A 17,887-nucleotide genomic window follows, 5' to 3' on the forward strand; every position below is an offset into this window, starting at 1 on the left:
TGTGTGGGTGGGTTTATTTTTAGGCTGTCTGTTCTGTTCCATTGATCTATGTGCCTGTTTACCAATGCCATATTATTTTAATTACCATAACTTTATAATACAGTTTGAAATCAGGGAGCATGGTGCCTTCAGCATTGTTCTCTTTTAAGATTACTTTTATGGTTCCATACAGATTTGAAGATTGTGTGTTCTATTTCTGTGATAAATGCCACTGGAATTTTCAATAGCGATTGCATTGAATTTATATATTGCTTTGGTAGAATGGACACTTTAACAATATTCTTCCGGTCATGGGCATTGGGATATCTATCCATTTATTTGTGTCATCTTCAGTTTTTTTCATTATTATCTTGTAGTCTTCAGTATACAGGTTTTTCACTACCTTGGTTAAATTATTTCTAGGTATTTTATACTTTCTGATGCAGTTGTAAGTGGGTTTTCTTAATTTCTCTTTCTGATAGTTCATTATTAGTATATAGAAATGTAACTGATTTTTAGTGTATTGATTTTGTATCACACATCTTTATTGGATTTATTGCTTTTAGCAGTTTTCTCATGAAGCCTTTAAGGTGTTGTAGATATCTATATATCTATATATATATCATATCATTTGCAAATAGTAACTATTTTACTTCTTCATTTTCAATTTGGATGACTTGTATTTTTTCCTTACCTAATTGCGGTGGCTCACAGTTCCAGTACTGTATTGAATAAAAGTGGCAAGAGGGACACCTGGGTAGCTCAGTGGTTGAGTGTCTGCCTTTGGCTCAGGGCGTGATCCTCAAGTCCCGGAATTGAGTCCCGCATCCATCTCCTTGCGTGGAGCCTACTTCTCTCTCTTTGTCTTTGCCTCTCTCTCTATGTCTCTCATGAACAAGTAAAATCTTAAAAAAAAAAAAAAAAAAAAAAGTGGCAAGAGCATGCATCCCGTCTTGTTCTTGATTTTAGAGGGAAAAACTTCCATTTTTTTCACCACTAAGTTTGTTTTTAGCTGTGGGCTTGTCATATATGGCCTTTATGATGTTGAGGTATGTTTCCTTCTAGCCTGGTTTCGTCGAGTTTTTATCATAAATGGATGTTAAATTTGGTCAGATGCCTTTTCTGCATCTATTGAGGTGATAATAGGATTTTTATCCTTCAATTTGTTAATGCGGTATATCACATTGGCTGATTTATAGATGTTGAACCATCTTTGCATCCCTGGAATAAATCTCACTTGATTATGGTGTATGATGGTTTTAACATATTATTGAATTTTTTAGTTTGCAAGCATTTTATCAAGGATTTTTGCATCTGTGTTCATTAGGGAAATTGGCCTGTAATTTTCTTGTGTTGGTAATTGATTCAAACTATTGACGTTAATAGAGTCCTCAACTATTAATATATTGCTGTCTTATTTCTCCCTTTAGGTCTGTTAATAATTATCTTTTATGTATCTTTATGTTCCTGTGTTGGGTGCGTGTTTACAAATGTTTTATTTTCTTGTTGGATTGACCCTTTTATCATCATGTAACAAACTTCTTTGTTATCACAGTCTTTGTTCTAAAGCCTCTTTTGTTTGATCTAAGTATAGCTACTCTAGCTTTGGTTTCCATTTGCAATGAAAAATCTCTTGTACCATTCTTCTTTTTCAGTCTGTGTGTCCATGCATCTAAAGTGAGTCTCTTATAGGCAGCATATAGATAGGTCTTGTTTTTTTTAATCCATTCACTCACTCTATATATTTTGATTGGAGCATTTAGTCCATTTACATTTAAACTAATTATTGAAAGGTATGTGTTTACTGCCATTTTATATTGTTTTTTGTAGTCCCTCTCTTTTCCTTCTGTTGTTCTCTTCCTTTGTAATTTTGTGGCTTTCTTTAGTGGTATGCTTATATTCCTTCCTCTTGATCTTTATTGTATTTACTATAGGTTTTTGCTTTGTTTTGCAACATGAAGCTTGCATATAGCAATTTATTTCTGTTACAGTCGATTTTAAGTTGATAACATTTTATTCCATTGTAAAGCTCAAGGTTATTACTCTTCCCACCCAGCTTTTATGTTTTTGATGTCACATTTTACATGTTTTTATATTCTGTATCCTGTAAGCAATTGTAGTTTTAGTTAATTTTATTACTTTTGTCTTTTAAACTTAAAATCTTTAGAAGTGATTAATGCACTACCTTTACTCTATGTTTATCTTTCCAGTGAGATGTATTCTTTCATATGTGTTCTTGTTATTAATTAGTGCCCTTTCTTTTCAGCTTAAAAAAGTCCCTTTAACATTTCTTCTAAAGCTAATTTAGTGGTGATAAACTTCTTTAGCTTTTGATTGTCTGGGAAATTTTTTATTTCTTCTCTACTTCTGAATGATAACTTTACAGTGTACAGTATTCTTGATTGAAAGGTTTTTTTTTTCTTTCAGCACTTTGAATATATAGTGTCACTCTCTCCTGGCCTGTACAGTTTCTGCTGAAAGGTCTGCTGATAGCCTTATGGGGCTTCCTTGTCTGTAGTAAGTTGTTTTTCTTTTGCCACTTTTAATATTCTCTCTTTGTCTTTAACTTTTGATATTTTTAATTATAATGTGTCTTGGTGTGGGTTTCTTTGGGTTCCCCTTGTTGGGAATTCTGAGCTTCCTGGATCTGGATGTCCTGTTTCCTTCCACAGGTTAGGGAAGTTTTCAGATATTATTTCTTCTAATAAGATTTCTCCCCCTTTCTTTTCTCCTGGGGGCCCTATGTTGCAAACAGTCCATTTGATGTTATCCAGTAAGTCCTTTAAGCTGCCCTCACATTTTTTCATCCTTTGTCTTTTTGCTATTTTGATTTGGGTGGTTTTATTCCCCTGTCTTGAAATTGACTGATTCTTCTTTTTCATCTAGTCTATTGTTGAACCCCTCTGGGGTGTTTTGGTTCAGTTATTGTGTTCAACAGCTCTGTAATTTCTGTTCAGTATCTTCTTAGGTCTTCATCTTTTTGTTGCAATTCTCATGGTGTTTATGAATTTTTCTCCCTAATTCAGTGAGCATCCTTTTTTGTTTTCAATTTAAATGCAGTTTTTAAAATCTGAATACAGTTGACACATAATGTTACATTAGTTTCAGGTATACAACCTAGTCATTTGACAGCTTTACACAGTATACTCTGCTCACCACGAGTGTAGCAACCATCTGACCTTTTACACTGCTTTTCCAATATCAGCAACTACATTCCTTATACTCTGCTTTTTATTCCCGTAAGTTACTCATTCCATAAATGGAGATCAGTATCTCCTGTTCCTTTGCCCAGCCACACACTCTCCTCCCCTCTGGCAATCATCAGTTTGCTCTCTGTATTTATAGTTCTGATTTTACTTTTTGTTTATTTATTATTTTAGATTACACTTATGAGTGGAATCATATGGTATTTGTCTTTCTCAGCCTGACTTATTTTAGTTACTGTAATAGCCTTTAGGTCCATCCATGTTGTCTTAGGTGGTATGATCTCATCCTTTATATGGCTGTGTGATATTCCGTTGTGTATACATATACCACATTTACCTTATTCGTTTGTCTGTTGATGGACACTTATGTTGCTTCAGTGTCTTGACTATTGTAAATAATGCTGCAATAAATATAGGGGTACATTATCTCTTTGAGTCAGTGTTTTCATTTTCAGTGAGCAACTTTATAACCATTAGTTCGAACTCTTTATCTGATAAATTGCTTATCTCTGTTTATGTTTTTTCTCTGAGGTTTTATCTTGTTCTTTCATTTGAAACATATTCCTCTGTTTCTTCACTTTGCTTGACTCTCTGTGTTGATTTCTATACAGTAAATGGAACAGTTACCTCTCAGTCTTGAAGAAAGGGCCTTGTATAGGAGATGAACCTTATCATCCAGCTCTACCCCAGCTCTTTGTTATCTCTTGAACCATCCTGCTTGTCAGTCAGCCTGTTAATATTTTTAAGAGCTCTCAGTAGTTTAGCGTGTGCCAGGCCTGTCAGTGTTCCAGAGGGGAGTGTCTTGGCACCTAGGTTCCAGCTGACTGGAAGCCAAACTCTCAGGCCTCAACTTTTTAAGGTATGCAAATATATACAGTTTTGTGGGACCCCAAGTGGAAGCCCTACTGGCCACAAGAGCCAGAGAGCTGGAGGTGTACCCTGAGTAGCAGTTGCAAGAATCAGTGTTCTAGACAAGTGTACAAGCTCTTTTCTGGGTAATACCATCAAGCTGGTAAAAGGCAGAGGGAGAACATCAAGATGACCTCCACAGCCCACTTTCTTTGAGAACGGGTCTGTACACCACTAAGTGTATGCCAAACCTGAAGCCTGCTCTAGCACAAGCAGAGGGGCCTCCTTTAGAAAGATTTGGGGGTGGGGAGGAGGTGCCTGTCACCTGCCTGTGCAGCTCCATAGGGGTGGTTGCTTGCCAAGAACCATCTGTCTCATTGCCACAGTGTCATGGGACCCAGAATGTAAACCCCTTTGGCCACTAAAGCCGGATGATCAAGGGATGTCCCCTGGGCAAAAACTAGGACTCCAGACATAAAAGCCAGGGTACCAGAGGCACCAGAGGCACCAGAGGCACATAAAGTGCTCCTCCAGGAGACACTGATGCTCTGGAGTGCTGCAGAGCATGAGCACAAAGATAGCACCCACCCTCTGAAGTCTCTGGAAAGGATTACAGCCCAACCCTAGATGTGTGTGTAATTAGAAACTTGCATCTCAGGCCACAGTTTTGTTGATTACCTAATGGTCCTTCTTCACAGGAAAGACTAAGCTTTTGGGTCTGTTGGGTTCCTTTTGTGCCCTGGGGATGATAGCTGTTTAAGAACTCTTTCTCTGTTGGTTACAGTCCTGTAGGACTCATAAGTGTAAATCCCACTGACTACCAGAGCCATGTGATGTAGATATGTCTCCTGGCAGCAATCACAAAAATCAGGGCTCCAGGCAGAGGTATGAGCTCCTTTCTGAATGACACCAATTATTACAGTCCCATGGGACGAAGAACACAAGCTCCCTGGCCTCCAGAGCCAGGCAATCAAGAGGTGCTTCCCAGTTGACAGCTACAAAAAAATCAAGGCACCAGTTAGATACATGTAAAAGCTCCCTACTGGGAGATACTAGTGCTCTGGAGCACAGCAAAGGGAATGTGTGATATGGTGCTCACTAATCTTTTCCCTGGAGAGAATTCCAACAGCCTCCTAGATAAATGTGTTAGGCGCCTGCCCTTCAAGCTAGCGTTTTAATATAAGCAGGTGAGCCTCCTTCACTTTAAGTCTGGGCACCATCAGCTTACCTCTGACCTGGGCCCCCAGGTATGTGAGTCCAAATGTCTGAGCCTTTTAAGAGCAATTTCTTGGATCTCTATGGTCTTATGGGTCTTGAGATGCAAGCCTCATTGGTTTTCAGGGTTACATGTTTTGAGGGCTTGTCTCTAAAGGTATATGTTAAAACTTGGGATGCCTAATGTAACATTTGAACCCTTTGCCTCCCCAGGGAGAACCTCCAGGTTTTGTGTTCCATCCTGGTTGTGGGTGACCATACAGGGATGGAGTTTATAGTGAGATTATGTCCCAGTCTCTCCTACCTGCTTGTATATGGTTTAGTTCTCATTTGGCCAATGTGTAATCATCACTCAGCTAGCCTTTAGGGTTTTTTTTTTTTCCTAAGAGGAAATTGTCCATATGTAGGTATAGACTCGGTATATCCATGAGAGAAGATGAGTCTAGCGTCTTCCTAGCTTGCCATCCTGAACCCTATTTACCAAAAATAGATTGTATTGTTAATTTTGAGATTAAACCCAAACTCGCTTTCTCATCCCTTAGTAAAGGATTCAAAGACATTGGTTTGGGGTGTAAAGTCACCTGTTAATAAAATACAAATATTCCGTTAAGTAGTACTCTGAAGAAGAGAGTATATTTATTTCTTCTCCAGAATGCCTTTCAATAAAAGATAATGAGGGCAGTATCACATAGTACTAAAGAATGCAGACTGGGTATCAGCCTTTCTGGTTGAATTATCTCAGATCCCTGAGTTCTTCTTGCCTCAGTTTCTATATCCTACACATGGTAGGCAGTGCCTCACTGTTAATGCTGCTGTTATGAGGATGAAAGCACTCTGGTGCCTGGCACCTGGTGAGCCCTCATCATCATGAAGCAGTCCTCATAGACCACACAGTGACTGTAGATACTTTATGGTATAGTTGTAGCTCATACAATATTTTTCTTTTTGAAAAGGAGAAATTGTCGTAAATGAAGTCAGTTTTGTGAGAAAATGCATTGCAACGGACACAAGTCAGTATGACCTGTGGGGAAAGCTGATCTGCAGTAACTTCAAAATTTCCTTTATTACGGATGACCCGATGCCATTACAGGTGTGTGTTATTTGTGTGCTGTTTATTTGTAGTCAAGGATTTGACTCTAAGCAGTACATATAATTACATAAAGCACAGGTATGGAAAATTATAAAGTCATTATGTGATTAACAGTGTTGGGAATGTATTATGTTAAAATTCAAAATAAAGTGTAAGGAGGATGTTGAGACTCAAGGAGTAGAATTAGTGAGATGGTTGAGTCACCTTGCTTATTTATTTCCTGTGATTATTGCGTAGATATCCTTTCAGTAATGGAGTTAGTATTTTCTTTCTTCCACATCTTTTAAAGTGCTTTTTTTATTTTGCTAGTCCTAAAGAGAAAAGTTTAATTATTTAGCAAATAATTATATAAAGGCGCACATTTTCTAGATTTCATAGTATTTTTAACTAATTAGTCACTTTTCCGAAACATCAAATTTAGTTTGAAATCCCAAATTTCTAGTATAATTAGAATAAAGAAAAATATTAATGAAATTTTTCTGTAATAACCCTCTTGCCATTTTATGGTCTCACTGGAAAATAGTTCCATTTAATTTTGGTTTTTAAAAGTTCAGGTCTTCATTTGATTAACTTAAATATTCTGGGCTTTTGCTTGGCTCTTCTGTTTTGGTTTGTAAAGTATTATATACTTTTATCCCCTAGACTTTTATTTTTTTTTTTTGACTTTTATTTATAATAGGAATTGTTCTCTAATATCAGTTGTAAACTTTTGACTTAAGTGTCTGACTTTGGATAAGTATATTTTATATAATCATTTATTAGTTTGCCAAAATATTAACTGTATATTTGTGTGTTTATTGCAAACTTTGGTAGGTATATAGAGACTAAAGGCATTTACAGCAATCTAGTATGTAGACATACTAGGCTGTAGACTTGGGTTTTTCCCTTTGTTTTTAGCTTCATTTTTATTTGGGGCACAGAATTTAAATGAGATGTATGTATTTAAAATACCTTACATCCTATACCAGTAGCAGGGAAAACAAACCAGTGCTCTTCTGACAGCAGGTTAATAGTGTCAACTATGTTCTGAGTTTAAAAATTGGTATAAAGTGTTGACAGATTTAAAAAAAAAAAAGAGCTATAGTTGGCCTGAAGATTTATATTTCTAGTAGAATTTCTGCTCTAAAAATTACTAAGGAGTGATTTTCTAAAGTCTCCTTTGTAAAATCAAGCCACTATTTTATCCCTTAAAATCTGATGACTTGAGTCTTTTTCTTTATTTTCTCCATTTGTTTATTTATGATGGATTCAACCAGAACTAGACATGCAAATGGTTGCCTATGAAGTGATAATGTTACATATCATGGATATTATAATTGTATTATCATACACAACTTCATTTCATATTTAAAAGTATTGAGAGAAAGGTGAAAAGAGTATGAACACAGCATGTGTTTCTTTCTTCTTTTCATGACTAAAATGTGTTCTAAGATACTCCCTCTTTAGAACTCTCATAGTTCTACAGACAAAAAGCTTTTTGATCTTTTTACATAGCCATCACAGTTTCTTATCACATGTAAAAGTAAGGCTGTTACTACCATTTAAGGTTGTTGGGGAAAGACTTAACATGAATATAATTTTTATTTCAGAGATTCCATTACAGAAACCTTCTTCTTGGTGAGCATGATGTCCCTTTAACATGTATTGAGCAAATTGTCACAGGTATGTAGTATTCTTTACTCAGTCCATAAAAGCTGATTCTCTTCAGGAAGTATTGCATAAAGAATCACACCTCTCACATATTTGGGCTGGAATTTTATTTCTGTAGGTTTATGTTTTCCCCTTTTTTGAGTCCCAAGAATATTAATGAAAGAGAAGTCAATAAATTATTTTTTAAAGATTTATTTATTTATTTTAGAGAGAGAGGGAGAGCAAATGTGAGCAAGGAGGAGCGGGAGAGGGAGAGAGAGAATCTCCAGCAGATTCCCTTTTGAGTGCAGAGCTCAGTGCAAGGCTCAATTCCATGACCCTGAAATCATGACCTGAGCCGAAATCAAGAGTCAGATGCTCAACCCAGTTGGCTCAATTAGCCATGCAGGTGCCCTGAACTCAATAAATTATTTCTAAATGGAAATATAGCATATTTAGCTTTTTATGTTTTCTAAGTATTTTTCCTCTTTTTAATTGAAATTTTAAGCTTAAATGTGCCTAGATGGTAGTGGGTTTGTGCAAAGGTCATTTAAAATACAGTCTAAAGCAAAATTTTAAAACCAATCCCCCAAAGTTCTAGAAATTATAGACAAATATGAAAGATTCCAGAGAAGCAGTGCTCAGTGGTGGGTAACCTTCTAATTATTTTCAGTAATAATTTATTAAAGTATACTAAAGAGTGAGTAACAGAAAAGAATTTTTACACATTTTTTTCTTTATTTTTTCATTTATAGTAAATGACCACAAGAGGAAGCAGAAAGTTCTCGGTCCCAACCAGAAACTGAAATTTAATCCAACAGAGTTAATTATTTACTGTAAAGATTTCAGAATTGTCAGATTTCGCTTTGATGAATCAGGTCCTGAAAGTGCCAAAAAGGTAATACTATTATATCAGGTTTTGGGTTTTGCACTATATTTACCAATATCAGTTCTGTATGGAAGGTCTCTTTTCTCAGTTGCTCAGATTTTTTTTTTTTTCGGGTAGGAGAGGTTATCAGGTATCTCCTTAAGTCAAAGCCAAAAATGTTAATAGAACTATTTCCTTGGATGATTTGTGGCTGCTTTAAAATATATTTTTTTAAGATTTTATTTGTTAATCATGAGAGACACAGAGAGAGGGGCAGAGACATAGGCATAGGGAAAAGCATGCTCCCTGTGGGGAGCGCAATGCGGAAATTGATCCCAGGACCCTGGGTTCACGCTCTGAGCCAAAGGTAGAGCTCAACCACTGAGCCACCCAGGCATCCCTGCTTTAAAGTATTCTATGTAGGTTTTTTGTTTATTGTTTTTATCAGCTCCTACAATACTAGAAACTGTGATGTGGAAATTAGTATCTTTTGCATTGGTTTCTTTCTTGTTTAGAACTTTAGAAAATACTTCAGAACCTCATCAGTGAACTAGCTAGATTTAAGGGTTAGATAAAGGTATAGTTATGGGAGAAGCCTAATAATTATTAGTCCTTAAAAAAAACCTTAGTGAATTAATTTGAGTGCTATTCCACAAGAATAGCTAAAAGCCTAGGGAGTTTTTAATTGGCTTTGTTTTTCTCCTGCCTTCTGGGGAATGTTTATTGCCTGCTAGTGGAGTAAGATTCATGGTAGAAATTCCCACTTCCTTCATCCCACTTTTTGGCTTTGGCAAAGGAGTGAAGCCAGTTAACCGAATGCCCTACTGGTCTAGTCTGTGATGCAGCAAATGCAGAGAATATAACACTTTCCAGGGGAAGCCAACTCCCACACATTGGGAATAAAGAAATAGTTTCTTAGTGAAGTGGAACCTTCTTCTCAGTGGAAATGCTCTGATTCTATAAGTCAGCTTTTGCACCACCCCAAAATGGGTGCCTTTGGTTTCCATAGTTAGTAGACTTAATGCAGTGAATTTTCTGTTTATATCAAAATAAGGCCATCAAAAAATTCTTAAGGCAGCTGTTTTCATACAGTTTGGTGAGGACATTGTATATTTATTTTTAGAACTTAGAATCAACAGTTTCCTCACAGGAGGGTAAGCATAAGATGAATATTTGAATATGCTGGACCTCTGGAACTAGATTATCTAGCAAAGTAATGGTGGGCTCTGTGGCTAAAAGTTTTCAGGTAGAGTCTGTAAGGCCCTCTTTTGGCATGCTGCGTTATTGAAAATTCAGCTAGGTAGCTTTTAAGGCCCTTTTCATCTGTTCAGTTCTGCAGTTTGTGATTTTGGCATTTTACTAATTTGAGATGCCTATGCTTATATAGAAAGACTTGAGGACTAATTAGATAGTAGGCTATATATAAAACATTTTGGCTAAGCTACTTTTTTGAGCTTACATATGTACTTGTAATTTAATCAGTCAGAGCATCAGGAATCTGCTAATGAAAATCTTAATTTCAGGATGTATAGCATTTCAAGAATAGGGACACCATAGAACTTAAGAGATTTAGTTAGGACAGGATTTTTTTTTTTTAAGTAAGAAATTGGTACAGTGGCCCAATATTCTTTCAGAAAGTTTCCCTCTTCCACTCTCAATTATATTTCTCTGAGGACTCTATTTCAGTCACTGGAAACCATCATTATTTGGCTTCATTCTTGACCTGCTGGTCATCTTTAATGTGTGAGGCAAATGTGCTTGTTGAGAAGCTAGAGCATGAACAAATAAAAATTGAATAGTGGTACAAAGTAGTGACATAAACGATGTTTCCACATAAGTGATTAGCTGCCAAATGAATGAAACAGGTAAGTGCCCTGGAAATTCAGGATTGCCCTTGTCTGTTGTCTGCTGGTAAGTGATGAAGGGGGCCACATGGAACTGTCTGCATGAAACAGCCTCGTCCAACTGGTTATGCCCTTTCCCAGGACCAGACTTCTGACAAAAGTCTTTTCCCCTCTGCTTAAAACATTGAAAGCATGTAACCTCAGGCCTGAAAGAAATGCTTTTTTTATCTTTTGTACAGTCAAGCTGCAGGGAGGGGCAGGTGCAGGAAAGAAAATGAAAGGCAATGAGAATATAAATAGAGAATTTTTTTAAAGATTTTATTTATTTATTCATGAGACACAAAGAGAGAGAGAGAGAGGCAGAGACACAGGCAGAGCAAGAAGCAGGCTCCATGCAGGGAGCCTGACATGGGACTCGATCCCGGGTCTCCAGGATCACAGCCTGGGCTGAAGGTGGTGCTAAACCACAGAGCCACCCAGGCTGCCCTAAATAGAGAATTTTTTCCCCTTGATTTAACGTTCAGACACAGAGGTTAAGGCCTGTGTACTGCCAAAGTTTACTGGCTTCGTGAGTTAAAAACAAGAATTCTAGCATATTCTTTTATTTCAAATGAAAGTTTTCATCTAAAATTAGGTAACAGTTGGGAAGTTACAGCTTGATTTTACCTCCCGGAAACTTTGCTAAATTTTCTCTAGAAATGCTCTGATTTTATAAGTTGTTTTAAAATGACCAGATGCCCATTCAGAGTTCTCTGGTGGGTAAAAACTGACTAGCTTTGAAATACCAAAAGCATTCATATTTCTGTTTAAAGTATGAAATCTTGAAATGCTAAATTTGTTCACATTTTGTTAAATATTACTCTATAGCCTTCTGGTAGTCTAGTTGGTGTTGCCTAAATTGTGTTAGGACAAGATTAGATGGCAGTATGCTTAGCATTCATCCTGCATATCCTTGGTCTGTCACAAGTAAATAAGGATGTTTGGGACAGATCTGTATAAAACAAAATGGAATTTGATCTTGCAGAATTGGATGTCTAGCCTCAAAGCATGTTGGAGCTTCCCTTTCCTTTTGAAGAACTCTGTTCAAAACTAAGGGGCAAAAAAAAAATTCTTTAATGGTTTATCACTTATAAAATATATATGTGTGTGTATATATGGTAAGTAAAATGTATGCCCTTAGTCTCCACTTTATAGATTAAGTGTAAACCACTTGTCAGGTGTACTTTCTAAAAGTGAAAATTCAACCCATCTATTTAAAGAATAAATTGGCTTTTCCTTAAATTCTTTTTTTTTTTTTTTTTTTTTTTTTTGCTTTGAATCTGAGACTACTCCTTGGTGGCTTTCAAACCACAAAAATATAGGAAACCAGTTTTGTTTGCCAGTGTGCTGGAACTTGATGAGGTTAGAGCTTCTCCAGTGCTGCACCCCCAGCTGGTCTTAGAAGAGAAACCAACTGTGGGTACTTCTGGCTTCTGTCCACAAGATCAGTCCTGGTCCAAAAATCATTTCAAAAGTGTTTACTTTTCTTCCTCCAGTAAATTAACTATTTACCATAACTTAATGTCTTTAGTACCAAGATATTCTTCATTCCCTTGATAGCCAGGGCAGAAGCAATTTTTAAAGATGTAGAGTTTTTCTAAAAATTTTAATGTTTATGGAGTACATTGCAAAATTAGAATAATTTTACATGAAAATGAGACCTACTTTTTAAAATCTTTCAAGCTCTTAGTGATGGAAGCTAAGAATGTGGACATAAGCTTTTTAAAGAGTGTGTATGGAAAAGCTTGAGGGAGAGGATTCTTGGCTTTCCTTCTCAAAATGTCCTACATAACAGAATGGCTGTGACCCAGATAGCGTAAGCAGTATGTGCCTTTATCTGGGTTCCTAAAGACGCCCCTTAAGTTACTTAGAACTAAGTGGTCCACACTTCTAATTACACTACTCAGTGCCAGCTTTAGTTCAAGGTCTGTGTCCCCTGCCCCCACTCTAATCAGCTGTTGTGCTGGTGATTAAACCATTTAGGTTTCACAAGATTGCTTATAGTCTTCTTGCAATGGAGATGCTATTAGATATACTGATCTGTTTTCTAACCTTTATAAATGTGATGTTGTACTGTTCTTACGGACTTTTTAAAATAGGCTACATTGGTTTTGCCTAGCAGATAAACTTTGTTTTTTGCTTTGTAGCGGTAAACAACATACTCCATACATAATCAATAATCTATGAATTTCTTTTGTGTAAAGTAGGCCCGTGGCTGCTTTGAAAATGTTATATGCTCATTCCATTGGCTTAGAGCATTTTCCTTACTATGTTAATAATTTTGTCAACTAGTATCTTTAGTGCAGCTGCTGTGGTGCACAGAGCACCTTCAGAAAGCTACTAAGGAGAGCAAAAATGCAGAAGTCTTCAGGTCTTCACCCTGCACAGAGAGGTTTTTCCTGGTCTCTCTCCTTCTCTAAATTATTAACCTCCTCCCTTCTTGTCTCACCATAACACTTCATATCCCTTCCTGCTGGACATTTTTTTTTTTCCTTTAATGAGCTCCCTTACTGTAGTTGTTCTTTTTTATCTTTTATCTGTCTTCCCTCCTAGAATGTAAGCTTCGTGAGGCTGGGGATCTGCATCTATGTTGTTCATTGCTGTAGCCCCAGGCTCTGGACACGGTTAGATGCACAGGAAGTATCTGTCAAATGAATGACAGAGGCAGCATCTACCCTTGAGGGATTGCATTTAATGGTGGAAGTAAAATGAAGAATCCCTATGCCCTTTTTATCTACACTCCAAACTATTTCATGAATACTCTCAAATGCATTCAGCTCTACAAGCACAGCTAACTGAAGAGACACTTTATATCAGAGTGGTTGTTATTCACAGAGAACAGAAGGGTTTCTACAGTTAATACTGTAAAATCGGCTTGGTCAGGGAAGGCCTGTGAAGAGATTGGAGTTGAACAGAGGTGGTAGTTTCAGTGACAGTGTAGTTGGCTGAGTAGTGGAGAATTTCCCAGGCAGAGTGTGGCAGAGGAGGTGGCCGGATGTAAGGCAAGCACAGTATGTGCAAGTATGTTGTTCTCCGACAGAAGACCACTGAGGGAATATTGGGAAAGAAAGGGATGTCCGGTAAAGGAGAGCCAGTTTGATGAAGAATCAGGAATGAGATTTCTTTTATTAGGTAGGTATCTCAGAAAGCCAGCAGCTTACCTGGTAAGCAAAGTTATTGGTCCAAATTTCATCTTCAGAAGGGAATCCTTAGGCATTGTGAATTTTTTTTGCAGAATGTAGGGAGGCCCACAGAGATGCCAGAAGGTGAGTATGGCTTAAGAATATGGCTGTGGAAAAAAAAAAAAAGAATATGGCTGTGGCAGTGTAGAGAAATGGAACAAAAATGAAAGATAATCTTGAGAAAAGTACAACAAAGTTTTTAAACTAAATATAGTGCCCAAAGGAACAGAAAGTCAAGGACTTCTTCAAGGTACAGATTTCAGTAGTTTTGCTGCTGGAAGCATCTCCTTAAGGAAGACTGTTGGACAGATTAGGGATGGGAATGTAGATTACTGGGTCCTAATTGCATAGGTGAGACAGTCTTAGAAAGCTCTCCTTGTAGTCATCAAGAAAATTGAGGTATTATATAAAAGTTTCAAAAACCTTTGGTTATTATTTTTAGTCAATCTAAAACTAGTGATAACCTGTGTCCTCTTATTTGTATGTATATTCTAATTTAGTAAGACAGGAAACATTTATTCTATAAAAGACTTTTAAAATATCTTTTAAACAAGAACTTGACACATAGTTACCCATTAAGTAGGATTTGCATTAACCCATCTCAAACACCACTAATTGACATGGACTAATCATTAACTAAACTTTTCCTGCTCACTCACTGTCAAAAGTATATCGCTCTGGCTCACTGCTTTTTAATGTTTTTAAGGAAGATCTTCTCTTCTCTCCTTGCATATGTCTTAAATTTCCTTTCTGCTCTGATCATTTAAGAGTGTTTTCTGCAGAAGTCTAGTCCAGGGCGTTGTAAACATAGAGCACTGTCTGCTTCCTTCCCTCCAGCAGCAGTTGGGAGTAATATCAACTATATTTCCATGTGTGGAGGTTTTGCAGAGGCCAGGTGTGCATTAAGATTATTAGTCCTTAATGTAGCCATAGGTATTCTCTTCATTTTATAGTTGCATACACTTAGACTCCAAGAGATGAACTGATTTCATACCACTTACAGGGCAAGTGTTTGGTAGACCCTAGGATTCAAGCCCTGATCTGTTCAATTGAGAGGCCCATGCCTCTCAATTTTGTGTGTGTTTGTGAGTTTGTGTGTGTGTGTGTGTGTGTGTGTGTGTTTGTACCTCTTTGAGCCATCCTATATTTTGGGTTTGTTGCTAATTTTCATTTTTTGTGATAATAGCTTTTCTATTAGGCTAGATTTTTTTTTAATACATGAGGTATGAATGTTAAAATTTCATACCTTACATTAAGCCTTCCAGATTCCTGTATTAAATCATTATAGTCCACCAAAAATGAAACTTTTTAATCCTTTCTTTAGGAGTATATATATATATATATATATATACATATATATATATATATATATATATGTTGCTGCCTTTTAGGAGAATGCGTCTTTAGGTTTCAAGTTTCTTTATTTGAATAAAATTAATTTGCTGTTAAAATTCAACTCAGCAAACACTTACTGAATACTTACCATATACTCACAAAAGCTTATAAACAGTGTCCTGGGGGCCCAACACTGAATGAGAAACCTGGCCTTAAGGAGCTCTTTCACAGTCTAGGGTCAACAGAAAAAAACATGTAAATAAGTATCTGTGATCACTGCCCCACCCAAGATTATGGTCCCAATAATCAAGGCCTTATTGTACATTTCATTTAAATAAGTGTGTTAAAATCAAATTCTAAATGTAGAATTTTTCCTAGGTATGCCTTGCAATAGCTCATTATTCCCAGCCAACAGACCTCCAGCTACTCTTTGCATTTGAATATGTTGGGAAAAAATACCACAATTCAGGTAAATATGAAAATATTAAATATTGTGATTAACTTTACATTGTATAAGTTTTATGTTTATCAGAGGCTTCCAAGTATATGAGTTTTAACAATGGTAGAATTACTAGCTTTATAACTGCTAAAGAAGAAAGCACTATATACTAAAAGAGACAATATTTCTTAGATCATTTCTCAGAAAGTGACGAGGAAGAATCTGTAAGCAGCTATAAACATAGGCTTATAGGAATCATGTCAGGTCTTTTACTAAACCACAGTCTCTGGCTTTTATTTTTTATGGTGAAGAAAAGATTTCCCCTTCTCGAACCCACTTTAATTGATAGCTTGAGTTGAAATGATGTTATATTTTAAGAAAACAAGCAGAAAATTAAAAGATATTTGAGATGCATGATCTTTTCTGGCATAGTGTGATTTCATGCAAAAGCTAAAGTGATTAAACTTTTTAGTGGAGAGATCATCATTGATTGACCTCATCAAAATATTGACTTTATGTTTCTGAATTAGATTGACAAAAAGGAAGAGGAGCCATTTGTCTTAAGGACAAGTATATTCTAAGCAGTTTTTGTAAAAGTAAAATAGTATTGTTCATATACTGAGTATGTAATTACTCAGTGATGACATCACCAAGGAAAATTCCAGATGATGATGTAATTCTGTATATTTCTTATATGCAAATGTAATTTTAATCAGCCATTTAAAAAAATAAAAGGATAGAGGAAAAACATGTTTCATATTAGCCCCTTGGAAATTAGGGGCCACACATTAACTCTACCTACTGAGACATGAGTTCTCCCACTATTAAGGAAGAAGAATAAATCAGTTACATATTTACAGTGAAAGATCAGTTCACCCCAGCATAGTCTGGACAGGGATCTTTCAAATTAATTGTACTGGTCTTTCATTTTATTACCTCAAAACATATTATGGTAATTTAAATAATCTATATAATAAAAGCATATTTGAGTATCACTATATTGTAAATACATTAAAATATAGGAACAGTACGGAGTATCTGTAGGTGCACTTGGTATAAGTATATTTTCACTACTTTAAAAGATACTTGTAAACACCATAGAGATGGTATGTGAAAGTCATGCTTTGCAGGAAGAGTAGCTTTTATCATATGTGCTGTATTTATAGAAATTGGATAACAAAACATTTGTTAACTATCAAAATGTAACCAATTGTAACTTATGCTTGAGCAAAATAAAATTAACTTTTTAAGTTTATTTCTTAATATAAATTATAAAATTAACATATTGTCTAAACATAAAAGTGTTGTAGATCCTCCACTACTCATTAGGTGAATATTTCTTTGGACTATCATAAAGCTACAGACCATGATCATCAAGGTTATTTTCAATAAGATCCTCACCCACACTTGCAAGAGAGTAGCTGAAATGAAAATTCCGGGAGGTCCAGGAGTTATAAGAAAGAGTCTTTGAGTCCCACTTAAATTTGTTTATGATACAGATCAATTCCTGATGCTATTTTTTTCTAATAGAAATGATTCTGTCCACAATATAGATCCATGATTTCTGAAGTAACATAATGACTTGAGCTCAGTGAATGCAGTAAACTCCATTATGTGTTTGGGAACCTGATGCCTGCTCCAGTTACTTTTCAGTTTTCTTCATCCATTCCTTGTGGGCATCTCTGGGTTAATAATACTTTAAATAGTTATTCAACACATTGCTCTTCTACTACTGGGTTTTCTTATTTACATCAGTCAGTTCTGTGTCTTCTTATATATAGCTTGTTAATAAAATTTGGTAATTAATACTTAAAATATTCAGGAACACTTTTTTCATTACATCCTTCACTCACTTCCTCCTTTGACAGGTACTTCATAAACCTAAAACTTGGCCAGAGTTTTGTTAAGATTCCTTCTAGGGTAACACCCTTTAATATCCTTCCGTGCTGTTGCAGAAGCATAAACTGCATCCTTAAGATCAAAAGAAGCCTGAAATTTCCACACACTGCAGTCAGAATTCATTAATTTGTGAGTGAAAGATGCCCAATAATCCACTCTTGAACTTCTGGATGCCACCTTGATTCATTGGCTGGATTAAAGAATAAAGAAGTCCTTTTTGCAGGCAGGTAGGTGACAAAGCTGTTTCCACAAATAAGATCTGAAGTTAGAAGATGTCCCCTGCAGTTATCTAAGGAAAGACTCTTTTAGATGG

The 17,887-nt window shown here is 36.2% G+C and overlaps 1 protein-coding gene across 2 annotated transcripts in view; it reads left to right on the forward strand.

Moving 5' to 3' along the window:
• Positions 1-17,887, forward strand: part of MTMR10 (myotubularin related protein 10) — a 54,416-nt gene that overhangs the window by 14,364 nt on the left and 22,165 nt on the right. Inside the window, exons 3-7 of one of the 2 annotated variants that reach the window (XM_041753040.1) lie at positions 2,407-2,496; positions 6,203-6,339; positions 7,929-8,001; positions 8,724-8,866; positions 15,615-15,705. In XM_041753040.1, the coding sequence (XP_041608974.1) occupies positions 6,328-6,339; positions 7,929-8,001; positions 8,724-8,866; positions 15,615-15,705 (319 nt within the window). In that variant the 5' untranslated portion in view covers positions 2,407-2,496; positions 6,203-6,327. The remainder of the gene's footprint in view (positions 1-2,406; positions 2,497-6,202; positions 6,340-7,928; positions 8,002-8,723; positions 8,867-15,614; positions 15,706-17,887) is intronic. The other variant, XM_041753039.1, reaches the window with a different exon arrangement.

This window comes from Vulpes lagopus, chromosome 4 (genome assembly GCF_018345385.1).
Source record: "Vulpes lagopus strain Blue_001 chromosome 4, ASM1834538v1, whole genome shotgun sequence".
In the NCBI taxonomy this organism is placed as follows: domain Eukaryota; kingdom Metazoa; phylum Chordata; class Mammalia; order Carnivora; family Canidae; genus Vulpes; species Vulpes lagopus.